At 38.3% G+C, this 19,349-nt stretch overlaps 2 protein-coding genes and 1 pseudogene across 2 annotated transcripts; all 3 read right to left on the bottom strand.

The window, feature by feature from the left end:
• Window positions 1–516: 516 nt before the first annotated feature.
• On the bottom strand, window positions 517–2,462 carry LOC140798157 (epoxide hydrolase 1-like; annotated as a pseudogene).
• A 236-nt stretch (window positions 2,463–2,698) lies between these two features.
• On the bottom strand, window positions 2,699–10,574 carry LOC140798139 (protein DETOXIFICATION 42-like). Its single transcript, XM_073151901.1, has 14 exons — window positions 10,122–10,574; window positions 9,893–10,014; window positions 8,910–9,116; window positions 8,545–8,732; window positions 7,550–7,685; window positions 7,032–7,128; window positions 6,753–6,853; window positions 5,941–6,104; window positions 5,612–5,683; window positions 5,416–5,532; window positions 5,181–5,276; window positions 4,960–5,081; window positions 3,926–4,038; window positions 2,699–3,001 (listed from the first exon to the last, which is right to left on the bottom strand). The coding sequence occupies exons 1-13, from the start codon at window positions 10,217–10,219 to the stop codon at window positions 3,996–3,998; spliced, it is 1,563 nt and encodes a 520-aa protein (XP_073008002.1). The 5' UTR covers window positions 10,220–10,574; the 3' UTR covers window positions 2,699–3,001; window positions 3,926–3,995.
• A 1,522-nt stretch (window positions 10,575–12,096) lies between these two features.
• On the bottom strand, window positions 12,097–18,571 carry LOC140796563 (probable glucan 1,3-alpha-glucosidase). Its single transcript, XM_073149614.1, has 6 exons — window positions 16,932–18,571; window positions 15,558–15,831; window positions 15,344–15,479; window positions 13,266–13,476; window positions 12,958–13,164; window positions 12,097–12,861 (listed from the first exon to the last, which is right to left on the bottom strand). The coding sequence occupies exons 1-6, from the start codon at window positions 18,501–18,503 to the stop codon at window positions 12,493–12,495; spliced, it is 2,769 nt and encodes a 922-aa protein (XP_073005715.1). The 5' UTR covers window positions 18,504–18,571; the 3' UTR covers window positions 12,097–12,492.
• Window positions 18,572–19,349: the final 778 nt, after the last annotated feature.

The raw sequence follows: 19,349 nt of genomic DNA, 5'->3' as shown, positions 1-19,349 counted from the left end.
GCACGCCCATTGTACTGGTAGGAGAAGACTAGGAGTGACTTGAAGGGCAAGACTTGAGGAGGATGTGATTATGAGCTCAATGATCATTCCCCTTATTATGGATACAAGTGGGTCACACATAAATCTAGTGGAGATGGTAGAATCATCAATTGGAACACTAGTAGTATATCTTTTGTACGTACAAAAATGAAAGAGCTACGGCTGTTAGGTTCACAGAAATGAGTACTGTTCTATGGAAACTAGTCTGCAATGTCAGCAATTCTCTGTTGATTGGAATGTTGTTGCTTACCAAGATTGATGTGTTGATATTAGAAGTCCTAAAATTGTACTAGGTCATCAGATAATGATATAACTATTCTTTTCGTAAATACAAAAAGTATTTTCTAATCTGTAATAGATAAAATACAACTGGTCATGTGATGGTAGATCAAGCAAATGAAAACCTTACAGAACAAAATGAAAACTTGATAAACTAGAAAAGAATAATAGGACACAGGGCTGTGGGAATACCTGTACTATTTCGTAGCATCTCAGACAAATATTGTGCTTCATATTCAGATCCAGAGATTTACTTGATGTACAATAAAGGTTGAGCAAAGTACTGATGCAAAACTTAGCAAATCAAAGATCAAAACTGTCTGATGAAGTTGTAGATGTGGTCAGTAACTTCATTTGCCATTTCCTGGTTAAGGAAGTGACCAACCCCCTTCATAATAACTGCATCATGGAGACCCGGCACGTATATTTTCATACCGTAGAACTTTATGTATAAGTTCATACCTGGGAAATGGTAAGTCAGATCTTGGTCTCCCATTATAAATTTAGTTGGTACATTTATTTCTATCCCAGACCATGGTGTAGTCAGCTCCCAGCTTCTGCACATTAGTCCCGGAAAAAAACAAGTAAATTAGTGTATCACGCAGTACATATATGAGCAAAATTGGAGGAATGGAAAGAAATTTGAGTTCTTCTCTGCATCTCCCCCATTATTAATTATAAGTGATGTCATTTACATATATAAAAGCATTGATCATAAAGGGTGAAGTCATTGGTATGACAACGATCAGTCAGAATTAGTCAGATAATTTCAAGTACTATACTTGAGTAAGAAGCTAAATAGCCTAACAGATTCAAGACAGTTTTGATTGACTTGGTCTGGCCTCATCATATTCTGTTCACTAAACTCAGAGGTTAAGAAGAGAGTTTACGGGTCTAAACACCGGTAATAGTTTAATGGTCCAGTAAAACCGGTCTTCTCAAACTTTCTGGCATAGTATTTGAGGTCCTGTTCAGAGAGCCAATAGGGCAATGTAATCTTTTCATTAGCTGAACCCCAACCTTCCTTGGGTATATACAGAGGCTCTGGCTTATGATAAGTGAAAATTTTTCTTAAGAAGACGTCGATTCCAAGACGAGCAATTTCTGCTTCTGCACCGCCAGGTTCCTGAAACAATTTTGATGCTTCTTTATGCATGAAAAGTTAAAAGGAAAACAAACTAACTCATGTAAGCTGATGAAATTCAAACTCAAGTCACGATGCTACATAGGCTATTATCTTCCATTGTTTTGAACAAGCTTGTGAATTAGACAATATACCTCATACAAGACTACAATTCAACCCATTCAAAGACTTGAGATGAAATCATTACAGTTTTGGCTACCAAACTAGTCATCCAGAATTCCACCTAGAAGTTGTAACTTGTAAAAACAAGTAATGCTAATTAATGTAGAACGTAATGCTCATTACAAACAAGTAACGGAAGAATGAAGAAAACAAGCAGCCAACCCGAAATCTACAGATGTAGTAGTAATCCCCATAGAGTGCTCTCAAGTACTCCACAGGCTTAAAGGAGGCATTTCGTGGTATAAATGGGACACTTAAGTTCACCAGGGCCTTAACTTTGTCCGGCCTAAACATGCAGAGGTACCAGGCCACGATTGCGCCCCAGTCATGCCCTACCACAAACACCTGGTATGCGGCATATACAAAGCAAAACCAATCAGCTGTCCACATCGTACCAAAATTTTATTTTCCTTTTTGGAATTCCATGAGAATGTACTATATACCTGTTGTTGGCCGAGGGCGTCAACGAGGGCGATGATATCGCCGACGATGTGGACGATGGTATACGAGGCCGCCGAAGCAGGGACGGAGGAGTCTCCGTAGCCGCGGAGGTCAGGGGCTACGGCGCGGTACCCGCGGTCCGCGAGGCGGAGGATCTGATGCCGCCACGAGTACCAGAGCTCCGGGAAGCCATGGAGGAGGAGCACCACCGGGCCCTCCCCCCTTCTCCGCCACGTGCATCATTATCCCGTTCACCTCCACCATCCTATGCTCAATTCCCAACTCCTCCATCTCTACGATTCTCTTCTTTCCCCCTTGGCAGCAAACTACAAGCTTTTAAGGTGACAGAGAGCAGCAATATGAGCATCCTATGCCTCTACTTTCTGACACGAGCTTTTGCAACGGATCCATGTGGCTTCAAGGGACAGAATTAAATCGGTGGTGGATTATTTTATCTTTCTATTTATGAAAGGTATTCTTCAACTCGACTTCTCAATGTAGATGCCAATGATTGGGCAAGAGAACAACCCTATCTGATACATTTGCTACACCTGAATGCTTGTTTGGTTGCAAAATTTCATCCAAACCATTAAACTAAAATCTATCTAAACTAACTGAAATCTCGTTACTTAATTGTTCCAAACTGCGGATCGAGTGAAACTGGAATTCCAAATCAATTTAAATATTCTCAACACTCCATACAAGTATTTGCAAAATTTAACCTATATTGCTATCCGAATGTCAAAAGTAACAAAGAATAACAGAGCTTACATCAATTATAAACCCGAATATAGACACAAGTTTACATATTGCAACCGCCATAGACTGATCATTCTCAACATTGTCAGCTTTTACTACAATCATCAACATTCAGACATCATGAAAATTCCGCGGTCCCAATTATCATCAGATTACCCAGTGGCCTTGGTTCTTGATCTGCAAATCAGATACAATATGAATACAATATGAGCATTCAAGAAACAAAAACACACTGAGGTATTGCAGACTGAAATCATTCTATGGCATAAACTATAGGAACAAAATGTTTCCAATCTTAAGAGCCATTTGGAGTATTATTTAGATGAATGATGTGATGCCATAGAGAATTTATCACTTGCTACAGAATGTTTGGAAGGCCTATTTGAGAGAAATGAGAGAATCCGATGTGTGACGAAAAGAAGTCATTAGAATAGCCAATGGCACAGAGGCATGCCAATCTATTGCAAGTTAATTCTTCAGAGTTTTCAATTTGTGCTACATAAACCAACTCAAGGCATGTCAAATGCTGTTGCAGCTGGTTGACTGATCATAGAATCTATCCATTTTGAAAAGGAATATTCACACCTGCAAGCGGAGCTGATTTTGTTGTCTTACCCCATGCTTGTGTTCTTCATACACTTTCTATTTTCCGAGAAAATTCTTCATTCATTAGTTTTGTTCCTAATAGTGTTTTTGGAAATTCTTCATCCTTATTTTTTATTATTTGACATTATTATATACCATACAAAGAATTTTAGATTCCAAATTACTTACAAAGGATGTTCAATACAGATTAGTAATGATACATGTTTCCATTTTGCTAGAGCAAAAAAAATCTGGGTAATACCACACCTTTAGGCTCCAAGAGAAAATGGAAAAAGTAACTCGAGACACAGAATAACAGGATCCAATCATAATTCCAAATGCTAAGCAGAAAGGAGCATCCTTAAGATGCAAACATAGAGAAGCAAATTGATGTAAAGATAATATCATACTGATACAAGCAGCATAGTGATGAAAGTACATTCATATATACAGATCAACTTGAAAAGAGATGTCAAAGAAAAATGAGAAAGAGGAAGCAATTACAGACAGCCTTACCTTTCAGTGCCACTAGTTGAATTCACAGCCTATGGCAAGGGGAAACTGAAAGAGTTATGAGAATGTGTAATCAACTCCGAAGAAAAGACCATGGCCCCCTTGCTGTTCCTATCCTGCATATATTGAGCACATTATTAGCAAATTCTATAGCACATAACTATTCAGACATGAATAGCAACAGAGCCAATATTTCAAAATGGTGAAAGCCTGAAACCCATGTCTCGGCTGTTCATTGTTTACTTTGACACAATGTGACATGCGTAAAAAAATTTGCAGTAGAAAATTAGAGCTTAAACATAGACCTGCGAAACACCCAACCTTTCCTTATACTATAATATATACAATAAAAGAAAAACCTTGTCTTATTCTTGATTACAGAGGATAGAACAGCTAATACAAGAGACACCCAGAACCATCCAATTTAGCATAGTCAGGACTGAAGAGCGCCATCTAACCAGTTACCACAGCAGCCAAGCATCATTGACTAGTATGACTACATATAGGAACTTTACAAAAACTACATTCTTTATTGACTACATCACTACATATCCATGAAAGGTTGATATGCTTATTTCTTTCAACTCTTGAAATTGACACTTTTCTTATTTGTACAAAAGAAAATCATGATAATTGATAACATATTTATCCTCATGAATTTGCACTTTCTTCATGAAAAACCCAGAATATAATATGGAGAACTGCATTCATCAAAAGGGCATCCAATTGCACAAAGATCCAATCAATGTTGTATCCTGGGAAGGCAAGAAGCACACAACCTTATCCTGGTTATAGAGAGGCTGTATCAAGACACAAATCCAAGGGTACTTGAGTGCAAGGAAGCAAGCATTACCAATAAGACAAAGTAACACCTCATATCAAACTTATAACAAGAAAGAGAATGAATGTAGTGGAATCTGGTTAGATAATTCATGCAATTACAAAAAACTAACAAGCATAAATCACACAAGAAGGTTCGCATTTACTCCTGGAATCAGTAGCATATCTCAGAAATTTAGAATTAAATTTGATTTTACCTCCAGAAACCAGCAGACATTCTTAGACTCATGTAGATTGTCAAAGCTATCCAGATTCCAACAAAACCATGACTAGAAGAGAGGACGACCAAGCAAATAATGCTGACAATGGCCACTAGGACCTAAAGATGAAAGAGTGTCAATTACCAAAATTAGGGTATAGGAAACGAGAAGGCCAATGAACAAAATATCTATGCCAAAAAAGCTTCTCGTTTACTTGCCATGGAATATGCAGAATATGCAAAATCTGATGCTCCATAGTTGATGCCGTCAAAAACGAAAGCCAATGCATTGATGGGTTGAGTTAGCGCCACAAACTGAGTGGACATAAGCAAATAAGTCAATAATAGCAAAAACTGGATAGTCCAATAAGGCTATTTAGTAACCACAAGGCCAGAGTTCAGTTATTTAAACAACATAATTCTTTGATTCCCTAGATTGAAGTAACATAGATACCGGAATTCCTATGTGGATGAGGTGCAGCACGCTGGCATCCTTGGTAAATATTCTCGATGCAAACTGTAAACCTATTCCAAGTATGGTACACAGGGCCAACCCTAGAACCATGCCCCACTGTAAAACAGTTGAAAAATCCATTATTGTTGAAGGAAATAGATGGATATGTACTGAAATAAAAAGAGAAATTACATACCTGCAAAACACGGGATGCAGCAGCTGCTGCCCTGGAATGATCCCTTGTAGCAAATGCACTTGCTAGTATTGCCTGCCAAAAAGTTTAAAACTACTCAACCAAGTAGTATAAAGTCAGGGAAAGACGCTCCAATCTAATGTGGAAGAAGAATTCTGATTCAGCAGTTGAATACTTTACAAAAGTACATGAGATGGAGTTTTCGAGTTTTGCTTGCAAAATCAGATGCAGAGGCTTGACAATCATGTGGACTAATTGCTTGAAAATCATTTCCTTTTATTTACTAAAAAATAAGATGAAATAAAATCAAGAGTGAAAGCAGCTTCTTTTACCTGTCCAGCAACAGCCAATCCATCTGCAAGAAGAGATGTTGCCAACCAAATCTGCAAGCAGATCTGAAATGCAGCCATGGGAATTGAACCTTCGCGTGCAGCCATTGATGCAGCTAGTGTCACACAAAATGTTACAGCAATGACCCTTGCAAGTAACAGAAAACCTGAAAGCAAGTCAAGAGAGAAAGATCTAAAGCTCAATAGGAAAAAAAAATGCAGAATACATAATCGTAGAGTAAGTGGTAGGCTTGTAACAGGATTGATAGTATGGTATCTGTATTAAAGAGAAAGGATAACAATGCCGTAAATAGTGGCCAATTATCATGTATAAATAAATTCAGGTATTACAATGAATTTATTCTTTTTTACTTTCGCAGTGAGAAATAAATTGCATTATAAAATATATGGAGAAAAGAGCTGAGTTAAGAAAGTCCTTGGCACCAATGCACCATTATGGGCGATAAACAGATTTATATATTAAGCATTGATAATGGCATGATTACGACTTAAAAGCAGGTTGTATTTTGTATAGGTCAAATGGAAAGTTAAATCTTAGAATAGTATCCATGAACACGGCAGATGCTTAGAGCACTATTTATTCCTGCATAAAGCTGCAAATATAGCATCCACCTCTCTCCTATTAGAATTCTACCTCTGAATCAAGAATATTAGAAAGTTCATTGTGCAGAAACTCTTTGACCCTGCTAGTGTATGTAGGCTTGAGGAGCGCACATGCCCTTATTAATCTATAAAATGTGAAGAAAATAGTGACAAGTACTACAATTAAAAACCACACTACTAAAGACCTTTACCATTTTTCAGGAACCGTCTGTACTGCAGATCTTTGAGACTCGGAGGCAGTACATCAACTTGCTGCAGTAATTTCCATAATAGTATCACCGCAATTAAATATCTGCAGGAACTTAAATTCTTTAGTATTACAGGAAAAACAACACAATGTTACTTATATAGGAGCTTTGACTTTTAAATGTATAACAGAAGTGTGCCTGTGTTATTAATCAGATAAAAGAAATTAGAACACTGTAAAGGCAACAGGTTGACAGAAGGTTAAAAAACAATATACTACTTACTGAGATATAACATGCGCAATTGCAGCACCACTGACACCTAAATGGAACAGAAATATAAATACTGGATCTAGAATAATATTGGTTGCATCTCCAGCCACTGGTTTGTTACAGAAAAACAAACTGGGTCAGACATTTAGTTTTATAGTGTTAAAAATAAGCAGGAAACCATAATGCTGAACTACTTCTCTATAGTCTAGAATAGAGAATCCATGACTAACCACAGTTTGCCAAAAATGATAACTTCTCAAACCATAATTAGAAAAATATGACCAAAGTCCTCTGTTAAAACCTGAAAGATAATACAATGACTAGTACAGATATGATACATATACTATGACCTGTTGATTAACCAAAAAGAATCACTAAATGAAGATAGGACATCAATGACACCTCATTCGTTAACTCAGTGAAGTCCTCAATTTCATAATCATAACATATACATAAACTTGAAAGGCCAACAGGAGCACCAAATGGGCGAGACCACACTTTTTTTTTTATAGGGGAGGTGACATTCTTACCAGTTGCATATAGAGGGGTTTTTGTATCCTTAAGTCCTCGAAAAACCCCTTGCATGGCCAAAGATAAGAGAACAGCAGGAGCACCAAGAGATCGCAGTGTCAAGTACCGACATGCTGGGGTCATCATAGGCGAGTCCTAATGGAAGATTATAATATTAAATAATCTTTCAATATGTAATATATACACATATGTAAACTTGGAAGGACACAAACTCCAGACATGTATGGAATAAGAGAGGGCACATAATCTGGAACAGAAAGAATTACAGCTCCAATGCATAGACCTCCAGTCAAAACTCAAGAGTACTCTTGCAAGAGCCCAGCGAATCATGCGATGTTATGAAGAATCTCACCTAGTTAATGGAAATAACATCAGTTAATCAAATTCTTTCTCATTTTATTCCTTTATCATTTTTGGTTGGCTTCCAATGTCGGTCAAAAGAGTCATCTATTTACTTATACACAGAGGTGCAGATACACGTGTGCTTATATTAATGTACGGATCTAAATGTGGAATGATCGATAATACAGAAAAGATCATTTACCCAAAATAAAAGAGAAGGAAAGGTTTATCCTGGAAGGAGGAAATCACCACAACATGCAAAACTTTGGCTTCTAATTGTACACTTCTCCAACAATTATGTAAAGTTACATTTTCTTAACTTCTTGTTATTATTGAGTTATTTAAATATCAATTGGATACTTCACAATTTGCATTTAAGATTTCAAGGTCAGAGTGCTTGATAGTCTGAACTAAACACTAAGCACACATATTTATTTACTGTGTGCTGGTAAAAATTCTATTGAGGATATCAGGAGACCTTTTTCCTCATGAAAAATGTAGTTCTGATCAGGAATTATATGCAAATTTGGGAAAATTTTCAAAAAGCTCTTTAAGTTTAATCGACAATATTACAAGTTTAATTTAAAGAAACCAAGCAGTTCTTCATTACAGTATCAAGCAAGTACTAAATACAGATAACCAAACATTTTACCATCTTCACACCCATGAAGCTTAAGATAGGTTTTGCTCCAAAAACAAGAACGAGAACTTGGAGAAGGCCAAGCACCCCACCAATCACTAATGCTGTAGACACTGATGGAATATGTCTGCGCTGATGCTTGAATTTGCCCATATTTGTATCAGATTCAAACGATGATATGTATGTAGTCTTATCGAGATCTGTTAAAGCATAATCAAGCCATAGACATAAGACAGAAAAACCAATCCTTGCAATCTGAATGTCATAGAACATCTGAAGAGAAAAAGGAAATTCCGAAATTTTTCTTATTTGGCCTACACAACCACTACGCTATCCTCGTTATTTAAATAAGATGCTTATAGATTAGAAATGAGTACCCTCATGACCAAGCAACTCTTTCATTTCATTATCTAAAGAAGGTCCATCATATTCTCCACTTTCTATTTCTTCATTGACCATTTTACCAGCTGCGTCTTCCTCAGCAACAAATGATGTAGTGACACTTACAAGGGGAAATATAGCAATCCTTGACACTTGATTAAACACAGCGATGGACACACCTACTGCTGCAAGCTCTACTGGACCTGTCATTATGAGAGAAAAAAAGAAAATTGATGGTTCATATCTCATGAATAAGGCCACGTAAATATGGTCAAAAAGATAACAAGATCTAGGAGCATTAAGATAGTTAAATGCACTAAAATAAAGAACAAAATAAAATTGACAAGTAATAGATTTAAAATGGTGCACACTGCAAATTGTTATTATTCAACAATTCTGTGGTTATTTAGCATCTCTGACAATGAAAACTATGTCTATAATAGAGACGGACAGAGTTCGCTCTACAATAAAATCGATCATCCCATCATGATGCTCCTTCAGCATCATTGAATTCGTAAACCCAAGAGAAGCATACTGGTTAAGCAACTAAACTTTACTACATAGGAAAAGCTATTATTTGTGGTAGGTAATTCTGCAATTAAATAGAAGCTTTCATCATTGTGAAAGGTCAACAAAACTGACCGCAACTTGGTTTCTCAAAGTGAAAACCAGAACACAAAAACTGTCTCGTCTCATTCCTAATGTTTAAAATTCACATCTCTCGCCTCACCAATCCAACATGCATGACCGGTTTCATCCTCACCACACAGGGATGAGGATAACCTTTCCTGTAATTCATACAATGACTCACCAAAAGGTACTGCATCTCATCCTTGCACAATTATAGAATTGGCCACGGCCCAAAAGGGTAAAGATCACTTGAATACAAATTTCAACTTCATCAAGCATCTTGACAAAATATATTTGATAGAAAAGGGAAGAAGAATATTGAAGAAAATTTAACTAGAAAGGAACTGACCTATATGGCCAATGAATGCGGTGTCTACCAGCGAAGCGATAGGATCAGCCGTCAAAGCCAGTGCGGCAGGGAACGCAATGCCTGCAATTTCCAGTCCCAGTTCATCCAATTTGAAGACTTTCCTGTAGAAAAAAGATATCGAATCCATAATTTACAACCAAACTAACCCCGAAATCCAAAACCAGAAACCAAAATAGGATCATTCAGCTCTATGTAATGAAATTGGTACCTCGCATCCTTGAAAAAAACACGGAGAGGCGAGTTTCTCCGCTCTTCAGACATCAAGACGGTACCTTTATTAAGCAACCCTTCATGCGAAGACTCCATGGACCAATCAAAAGCGACCCATAACAACTTCCGCCACCCCTGCTCGACTCAAGCTTTTCCAGTTGTTCGCTACTCTTCTCAGGAAACAAAGTACCAACCAACAAGCTGTAGAAGAAAAGAGACCAATAATATGTCGATAGGAATTCAATAATACCAACGACGTCCGTGCTCCGTAGCGTCCTCTATGGCGCCTTTCCCCCTCTCTCCTCGAGATTCCACCACCCACAAAGAGCAAGAGAGAGAGAGAGAGGAGGAGGAGGAGACAAAAGAAAGAAGAATAGAGCCTGGCCTAGTTATAGCCTATGCATAAGAGAGACTACACAGGGCCGACCTTTTCCTTCCTACCATTCTAGCCAGGTTCTAACTAAACCTCGGAATTTGATTTACTATAAAGAAGTGGAGTTTGTATTCTAGACGCTTTCGGCTTTCCCAAAGTTTTTACCCGGATGAAGACGAAACGGCAAAGAGAAGGCCAATTTCGCGGACTACTACAAAAGTGCTTCCGTTACCGCAGCACAAAGGACCATGGAATATTGAAGCGGTTGGTGGGTCCTCCACCTACCTAATGGTTGGAACTTAGAACAAGATACTCGGCGTGATTGTCTGTAGGGTAGATTATAGGAATTTCCTCCAACTGAATGCTCGGCAGCGAAAAAGTGGGAATCACGAGGGAAAATTAAGGTGTAAAAAAAAAAAAAAAAAAAAAAAAAATCTTCTCTATATTGTTAAGTATTAACGTATTTGCAATTTGACTCGATAGATAGAAGGAGGAAAAGGATGGATGGATAAAGTTTGGAGATATTTGTCCTCTAATTTGAATACGAGTTGTGCAGTGTTGTACTACCCTCCATCAATATTAGGAGGGAATGAAGGTAACCATCGGGATGCTGATCTTAGGCCTTAGGGAGACAGCCTGATCTAGTCCAGCAAAGCGAGTTAACCGAAACTGGGACGATTTATTCATCCAGCGGAGCATCCTATGCCCTATGAGAATAAAAGTAAAAAATATTCTTTTTTGTGAAAACACACACACACACACACAGAGGAGATGTTATATTGTGGTTGGACTTATAACTGTAAGAATCTTCAATCTTTTTATGACACCTGATTGCTTCTAAAAGAGGTCTTCTCAGCAGGCAGTTTTGCTGATTTCAGCAAGTTAATATTTGTGGTTATTTCTATTCAAGCATTAAGTTTATAAGGTTTCACTTTTTTATTATTTTATTTTTTGCGGTCTAAAGTTTAAATATTGACTGAATAAATAATCTAACAATCTCTAAATATAAAAACACTTTAGCTAATATATTAAGCCTCTTAGTTTAGATTTCTATTCGTGTGCGTCGCTAAATTATTGCTCCAAACTATACACCATTAAGACAATGTTTTAAATCATTATGCTTCAAGCTGTTTCTTCAAACCAATTATATCACTGATTCATCAACCGAGTTAAATCGCTGAGCAAAATCACAAGCCACCAAATAAACTTGTTCACAATAACTATTTAAGATCGAAGTTATCTTACTACATCCTTGGCTGTATAAAATAATACCTAACAAGTTTGGTTGTCTACAAAGTTTCACTTTGTAACTCAGGCTTCTGAAATAAAATGGGAAACTAGATCAACTCGACCTGAGGATATAAAAGCAAAGTTCACATAATATTGTCCGACTAAGTACTTATTTCCAACTTATCTGACTTGAATCAAGACTTCAAGCATAATAGAATCTTGCTATCTCCAAACAAACAAGAGAAAATCAGAATTTCTCAATCGCATTGCAAGTTCACTGACTTAAGCAAGTGAGCACAAATCAGTTGGTTCAATCGATACACTATACCTAGTTCTCACCCATGAAAAACCAAAAAGAAAAGGCAAAGAATTACTACTCAATAGCAAGATAACATATTTGCTATTAAATATCTGAGAGTACATTCTCTGCACATCAAATTCACCATCGACTAGATGAGAAGAACTACAAATGAGAAGAAAAACAGAAGACAAGTGACTCATTAACCTGGATGGCTGGACATCTGAAGATCACGTAACTACGACTTATCCTGCTTGTCAACTGCCAAAAGTAGGCCAAGCTTGTCAATGATTATAGCGGGAAATTCGCAGCAACCGCAAACAATAATCATGACTCCGCAAGAAGAAAAACAAAATTTTGTTTCCATACATGAATGAGAAACGGTTTAGAAGGTCATAAATGACGTGATCTATTATGTTCCTGAAAGTGATATAAGCCTCATCTGTCAATACTAATGAGTTACAAACTTCATAATATCCGCAGGGCCCAATCATTTGCTATACGAACATTGGGCTTTCGAATGGTATGTGCAACAGAATTTGACCCTCCCCTTATATTTAATGGACCAAGTTCAATGTCCACTTCATAGTTTCCAGGTTCAAGCACAGCTTTCTTCATACCAGATGGTAAGCCCAAAAATATAATCCTTTCAATAATGCAATCAGACGAGAATTTCTTCTCACCCAAATTGGCAGGTACTATGTTAATCGACGTTAATTTGCGCTCAGCAAAGACAAAATGGCGTTGGATGAAACCCCCCTGCTCGAAGTCATAACTTTTGCCATCATCAATATAAAGTTCCCCTTCCGCAGCAAGGGAACTATTAAGTGCTATCACCTGATAGTATATTGCAAAAAATTACAGTGAGACAAAGCTCAGTTGAATAGATTATCTTCTTAACTGCAAAGCGCAACTAGGCTAGGACAGGCGTACCAGAGTGTAGGGATCATTCACCATTTGAGTGGTACTTCGCCTGAATCTGTCTTTTCTTGGTATGATAGTACCAGCTCTCTGGAAACTGGGTATGCTATCTTCATAAACTTCCAGCTTGTGGGATACACTTCCAGCATATGGAACTCCATTTCTCAAGTTGTACCAAGACTCCTTGCCAGGCAGATAAACAGATACTGTTTTTTCCCCCTGTAAACATCAGCAGCCCAGATAAGATAGTTGCATCCACTTGCTTTTAGAGTTACATGAATGATAAGAACAATAAAATGTAACAAAACAAAATCATGTACCTCATGATAAATCCCCTGCACTAATAGACTCGGGCCAACCATGAAAGCCTCACCATTGTTATAAGTTTCTTTATCATCAGGAAATTCTAGCCACAAAGGACGCATAACAGGGATTCCACTTACACTAGCCTCTCTAAAAAGTGTATAATAATATGGTAACAAAGAGTAACGAATGTGTATAGCCTCTCTCATCAAAGCAGTTTTCCGCTCCCTGCAGTAATTAGACAAACCTACTTTCAATTATCTTGAAGAGTGTTACTTGGAATGAGGTGCTGTACAGAAAAGATTCATTAGAAAATTCTATGCTGATAAAGTTGTGCTGACAGAAAGAAGTCACACCAGTCCCAAATCGATGGCTTTCCTAACAAGTCTTTGAAGTTTTATTTATTACCAGATGAAAGCATGACATGCTAGGAAACATGGATACTTCTATATCCTCAACGCATCCATATTGGATATGATATTTGTGGGATACTTCATTTTTTGAAGTATCCAATTTTTTGAAAATAAAATGAATGTTGCGGATACTTCCGAGATTTCTATCAGTATAAGTCAAATAGAAAGATACTATTTTGTGAAAAGATTAGATCTAAAAGATTTCTTTTTTGTGAAAAGATCAGATTTATAAAAAAAAATTATGAAAAGATTGAGTTAGCTTGTTTATTTTATAATCTATGTTAGGAAATCATATTGCAATGGTCAATTTCTTCTAATTTAATAAATTAAATTTGTTTGTTTATCTTATATCTCTATTATTGTTTATTTTGTAATTTATATTAGGAAATCACATTGCAATGGTCAATTTCTTCTAATTTAATAAATTAATTTTGTTTGTTCATCTCATATCTTAATTAGTCATATACTACTTAATTATAATGGGCCTTTGTAATGAATGGTATTATTTAATGGATAAATTGGAGATCTCCTTATTTTCTCAATTAAGAAAATGCAAGTACATAAGTTCACTCTTCTTTTAATGGATAAATTGGAGATCTCCTTATTTTCTCAATTAAGAAAATGCAAGTACATAAGTTCACTCTTCTTTTAATGGATAAATTGGAGATCTCCTTATTTTCTCAATTAAGAAAATGCAAGTACACAAATTCACTAATAAATATGTGGACATAAATATATACATATATGAGCCATGTGTACTTAGTGCATCATATCCTTATGCTTCAAGATTTGTCATATTAGTGTATCGATATCATAGCATATTCATGCTTACATGGCATTACATCCTATAAAAATTGTAAATCAGTTTCCATACTAACTGCTGGCTGTATGGTTGTATGATGTATGCAGATGTACGGAGGATGAAGTTATTTTATTTGCTTGGTTTTGAGGGATGAACAGTTCAGTAAAGCAATTTTAACACCATAGTGAACAAGGCACAAAATTGAGCATCTCATATAAATCACCAAGAATCTAATAAGCTTCTGGCAACCTAGAATTCATAAACCCATTTATATGGTAAAAAGCAATGTGATGTATTGATGTAATAAAGGGCATTATCAGTCCATGTTAATTCAGCTTAACACTGTAGAAAAGCAATCAAAGGACAAGAAAACGAGGATCAACAATGGCAAGGAACTAATGCTTGTAAGGACTCTAAATGTAAAGCTTACTAAAGCCACATCCAGACACGATTTTTAGAAGCTTGATTAATCTAAAGAGGAATATAGAGTATCTATGACGAATAATTCATAAAATAGAAGGTTGAACTCAAAAGAGTGGACTTGTATTCATGCCGGTTCAGATAAAACATCACACTGTAACAAATCAAAAAGAAATAATCAACACGAATGGTATCTATTTCAAAAAGATAATCAGGAATTTTAGATGTATTTAAGTCCTTGAACTGATAGAAACCTGTTGTCATGGAACACGGAATAAGCTAAATAAAGACAATATGTACAATTGAATAAGACTGCAATACCAAAACTACAAAAGATAAAATTTAATCACATAAGAAAAACAAATTGGTTATTCATGTATTATATGGAATTATGGGTTAAGCTGCAATCTTGGAGCTTTAATATTCAAAGTTCCTTAATGCTTAACAATCAACAAATTACCCGAATAGCCAAGGCTCTCGTCTCTTCGTGTCATGATGAGCATGACCTCTGAAAAAAGGATAAAATGCACCTAGCTGGTACCACCTCACCAACAGTTCTGGTTCTGGGTTCCCAAAGAATCCACCAACATCAGCACCTGTATAAACTATAAATATTAGACATCATCCATCTACATAAGGTCCCTGCCCACGAGTCATATTGTAGATCTACTCACCAGAGAATGACATTCCTGTGAGACCAAGTGTTAAGACCATTGGAACAGAGACCCTGAGATGGTCCCAGTCTGCAGAATTATCTCCTGTCCAGACTGCACCATAACGTTGACTTCCAGCAAAGAAAGCCCTCGACAAAACAAATGGCCTGTCCTTTCCTTCACCTCGTTTTAGAAGTCCATTAGATGAAGCCATATGGAAGTAGTACCCATATGCATTATGCAATTCTCTGTGTTCTACATCACCATAATGTATTGCATCCCTGGGCATGGTTACCTGGCAAAGAATATCACAGTGATATAAAACACTATTTTACTGCAAAACAATATTTTGTGTTTGACAGGGCTGATTGACAAAGTACCAAGTCCAAGCAGTTTTCAATGAGTAAAAAAAGGCAATGATTGAAGATATGAAATGTCAAAGCAAACTTGTTCTGCCATTTGGATAAAAGGGAAACAATAAAAGCTTTATTAAACTTTCTTATGTGCACATAGTGCCTAAGATTAGTAGCAGAAAACGAGAGGGAGTAAGACAGGCTGTAGAGTGTAGAACAATAATCAATTGATGAAGAAGTATATACAGTTAGACTTTTGTAGTCAACAGAACACACTGCAACAAATGACATAAGATTTAGCAACAAATCAATTTCTTACACATCAAGGTCCTGCAGTTCTACTGTAACTCTTTCAAGTGAAAATGTAGCCAACTGCATGCCTCTCATCAACAAGATTAATAAGAGATGCTTGCTAGAACTATTATGCCTACAGATCTGCCAGTCCCTCTTATCTCAGCTAAGTCTAATAATCTGTGTCATCAAGACTACCAAAGCCAGCCAGATAGAGCCTCTTATTGATATCTCCATTTTGTCTTATTATCACTACTTTGATGCCAATCACAATAGGGGAAACTTTATGAATAGGGTGATATTCTTGGGCACCATTATACTGAAGGCCTAGCATGTCCTGAGGCCATTAATGATTCCAGTCTTTCTCTTTTGCCTCATGTCGTACTTCATCTATTTTTCACTAAGAAAAATCTCAGTTACAAGTTAATCACTTCATCAGTCATTTCAAAACAAATCCATTTACTTCTCTCATGCATGAACTGTTTATCCCCAGCTGGACAATCCAATTCTAGGGTATTTAGACTAGGATATTAATATTTATATTGCTTCCAGCTTATCAGCACCTTAGCAGGATATATTTCATCACTCTCAGCAAATTGCATAGGCCTTAGCAAAATCTATGTACTAACATATTACTTAAAGCAATCATTTCTCGTAGAACAAGTATCTAAAATCGCTAGAACAAATGGATCCGTATTAATAAGTAAATGTTTAACCATTCATAGCCAAGATGAGGTGCTATGGGGCATACCTCAGGGCCATTGAAGACCGACGGCTCATTCATGTCGTTCCATATATACAGAGAAGGAGTTGAGCCCTTGTAATTCTTGAGTGCAAACTTCTCAGCCCACCACTCACGTATTTCCGGGTTCAACATATCAGGGTATGAGGACGACCCTGGCCAGCACCACCCGTCAAAGTCCTTTCCTGTAGCATCCTTCACATAATACCCCTTCTCTGTAGCCTCATCGTGCAGATGGTACGAGTCATCGCGTTTAATGTGCGGATCCACGATAGTAACCATCTTCCTCCCCTTAGCAGCCAGCTTCTTCTGCATCTCCTCCGGGTTTGGGAACAACACCTTGTCCCAAGTGAAGTAGCGCTTGCCGTCAGTGTGCTCGATGTCAAGCCAGAGCACATCGTACGGTATGTCATGCTCATCAAACCCAGCATCAACCCCCGCAACATCCTCTTCGTCGCGATAATTCCACCGGCACTGGTGGTAGGCGATGGCAAACTGCTGCGGCATCGACGTGGTGCCCGTGAGACTTGCATACTGCCTAAGCACATCTTTTGGTCCCGGCCCAACAAAAAAGAAGGCATCTACAACCCCGGCCTCGCTCATCCAATGCGTGTCTATCCTCCCGGTATCCGGCTTGACAGGATCATCCCATCCAGGAGCAAGCACATCGATCTGCATCTCTGCAGCATTGAGCCAGAAGAATCCGGATGAAGCCTTCGCCCCGTGAGAGAGCATAAAAGGGATGGATCCATAAATCCCAAAAGGTGAATCATGAAGGTACTCAAACACATCGAGATTGAAAAGCCGGTAGGGCTCGGAGTGATCAACCCCAGGGCCGCGGGTGGGACGAAGGGAAAGTGAATTAGAGGCGTGCTCCGGGATCCCGTACACGAATTCTGCCCCGTGGAAAGATACGTCGAAGGAGATGGATTGCGGCCCGTGGGGCCGGGTGTCAGTGTGGCTCCGGAACCGCTCCTCCCAGTCCTCGTCCTCGGAATTCTTCGCTCGGAGCTGCTCGAAGTCGAAGAGGCCGTGAGAATTGAAGGAGAGGACGGTTTCGCCCGTGTCGGTCCGGCGGACGCTGATCTCAAAGGGATCGTGTCGTATGACGGCTTCGAAGCCGTCGCCGAGGTAGAAGGCACTGATTCCCGATGACGGGGAGGAGATGCGGGAGAGGTAGAGGCGGAGATTGGAGTCGAGATCGGGGAGAAGGACGTCGGGGACTCGGAATCGACGGCGGGCAACGGGGGAGAAGGAGGGGTCCTCGTCGATCTCGAGGCGGAGGATGCCGCCGCGGTAGACGGAGAGGCGGAGGAGGAGGGGGCGGTGAGGGTAACCATCGACAACCGATTCGATGGGCTGGGAAGGGATGAGTCGGGCGGTGAGGGCACCGTCGGTGAGCGTAACGTCGGACGCGGAGAGGGAGGGGAGGGAGTGGGGGGTGAAGGAGCGGGCACGCTTGCAGAAGGGGGTCTGCTTGCAGTTCCGGAACTCGTCCTTCTTCCAGGCGGTGGCGGATGAGGAGAGGAGGAGGAAGGTGAGGAGGAGGGAGAAGAGAGGAGACTGAAAAGGAGAAGTCATGGTGGCGGAATAGATGCGAGCGGTAGAGATGGTATGGGATGGATCGGTGTATTAGGCCATGATATTGAGCCGGGGGGAGTGGTGTAAGACGAGACGGGCTTCTAATTTATTGGTGCACCCGGGCCACATCCTAACCGTCCATTAGGGCGATCAGATCAAGATGTGCATTAGATTTTGACTAAGTATCCACCATTTATGTGTTATTTTCTCTCTATCTTGCACACTATGCTAAGTACAACAGGCACGTAGAATCCACTTTGAATACACCTGTAGTTAAAAATTATTTTTATTTTGAAACAAACAATTATCATTTTGCTCTTCGATTTTACCTTGCAAATTTTAGATTTTGTTTTACTTAAACTGCTCATTAGTAAATCTAATATCAGACAGACCTTCTCCATGGGTCAAGTCAAATGCCAGGATAACCAAAATTATTTTCGTAAATTATGTTATTGAAGATAAATCGGCGTCCTCTAATTCAAAAACCTCATTTTTCTACGCGCATAAAATCGCCCAACTTCAAATAAAAATAAGAACGAAGAAGATAATCTCACGATAAAATACTCAAATAATCACAATACATATAAATCATAATCTTCACTTTAAGAAATAATAACAAAGTATAGTCAAGTATTCACAAATATAAAATTACCAAACTTACGAGAGAAGCTCACAAAAGAGGTATGAGATAGAATAGATCACCCACCTTCTATCTAGTAAAACTCTAAGACGGATCCCTCTTTTTCTCTTATTCTTTAAGATGACAAAAAATTGAAGAAGATGAGCTAAAGTTCTCTTGACATACAATAACTTACTTTTATATGATTAAACAAGACTTACACATAA

This window comes from Typha latifolia, chromosome 1 (assembly GCF_019914945.1).
Source record: "Typha latifolia isolate L0001 chromosome 1, TyphaL0001v2, whole genome shotgun sequence".
In the NCBI taxonomy this organism is placed as follows: Eukaryota; Viridiplantae; Streptophyta; class Magnoliopsida; order Poales; family Typhaceae; genus Typha; species Typha latifolia.
Note: the sequence above shows the minus strand (reverse complement) of the source record. Positions and strands in the feature narration are given on the sequence as shown.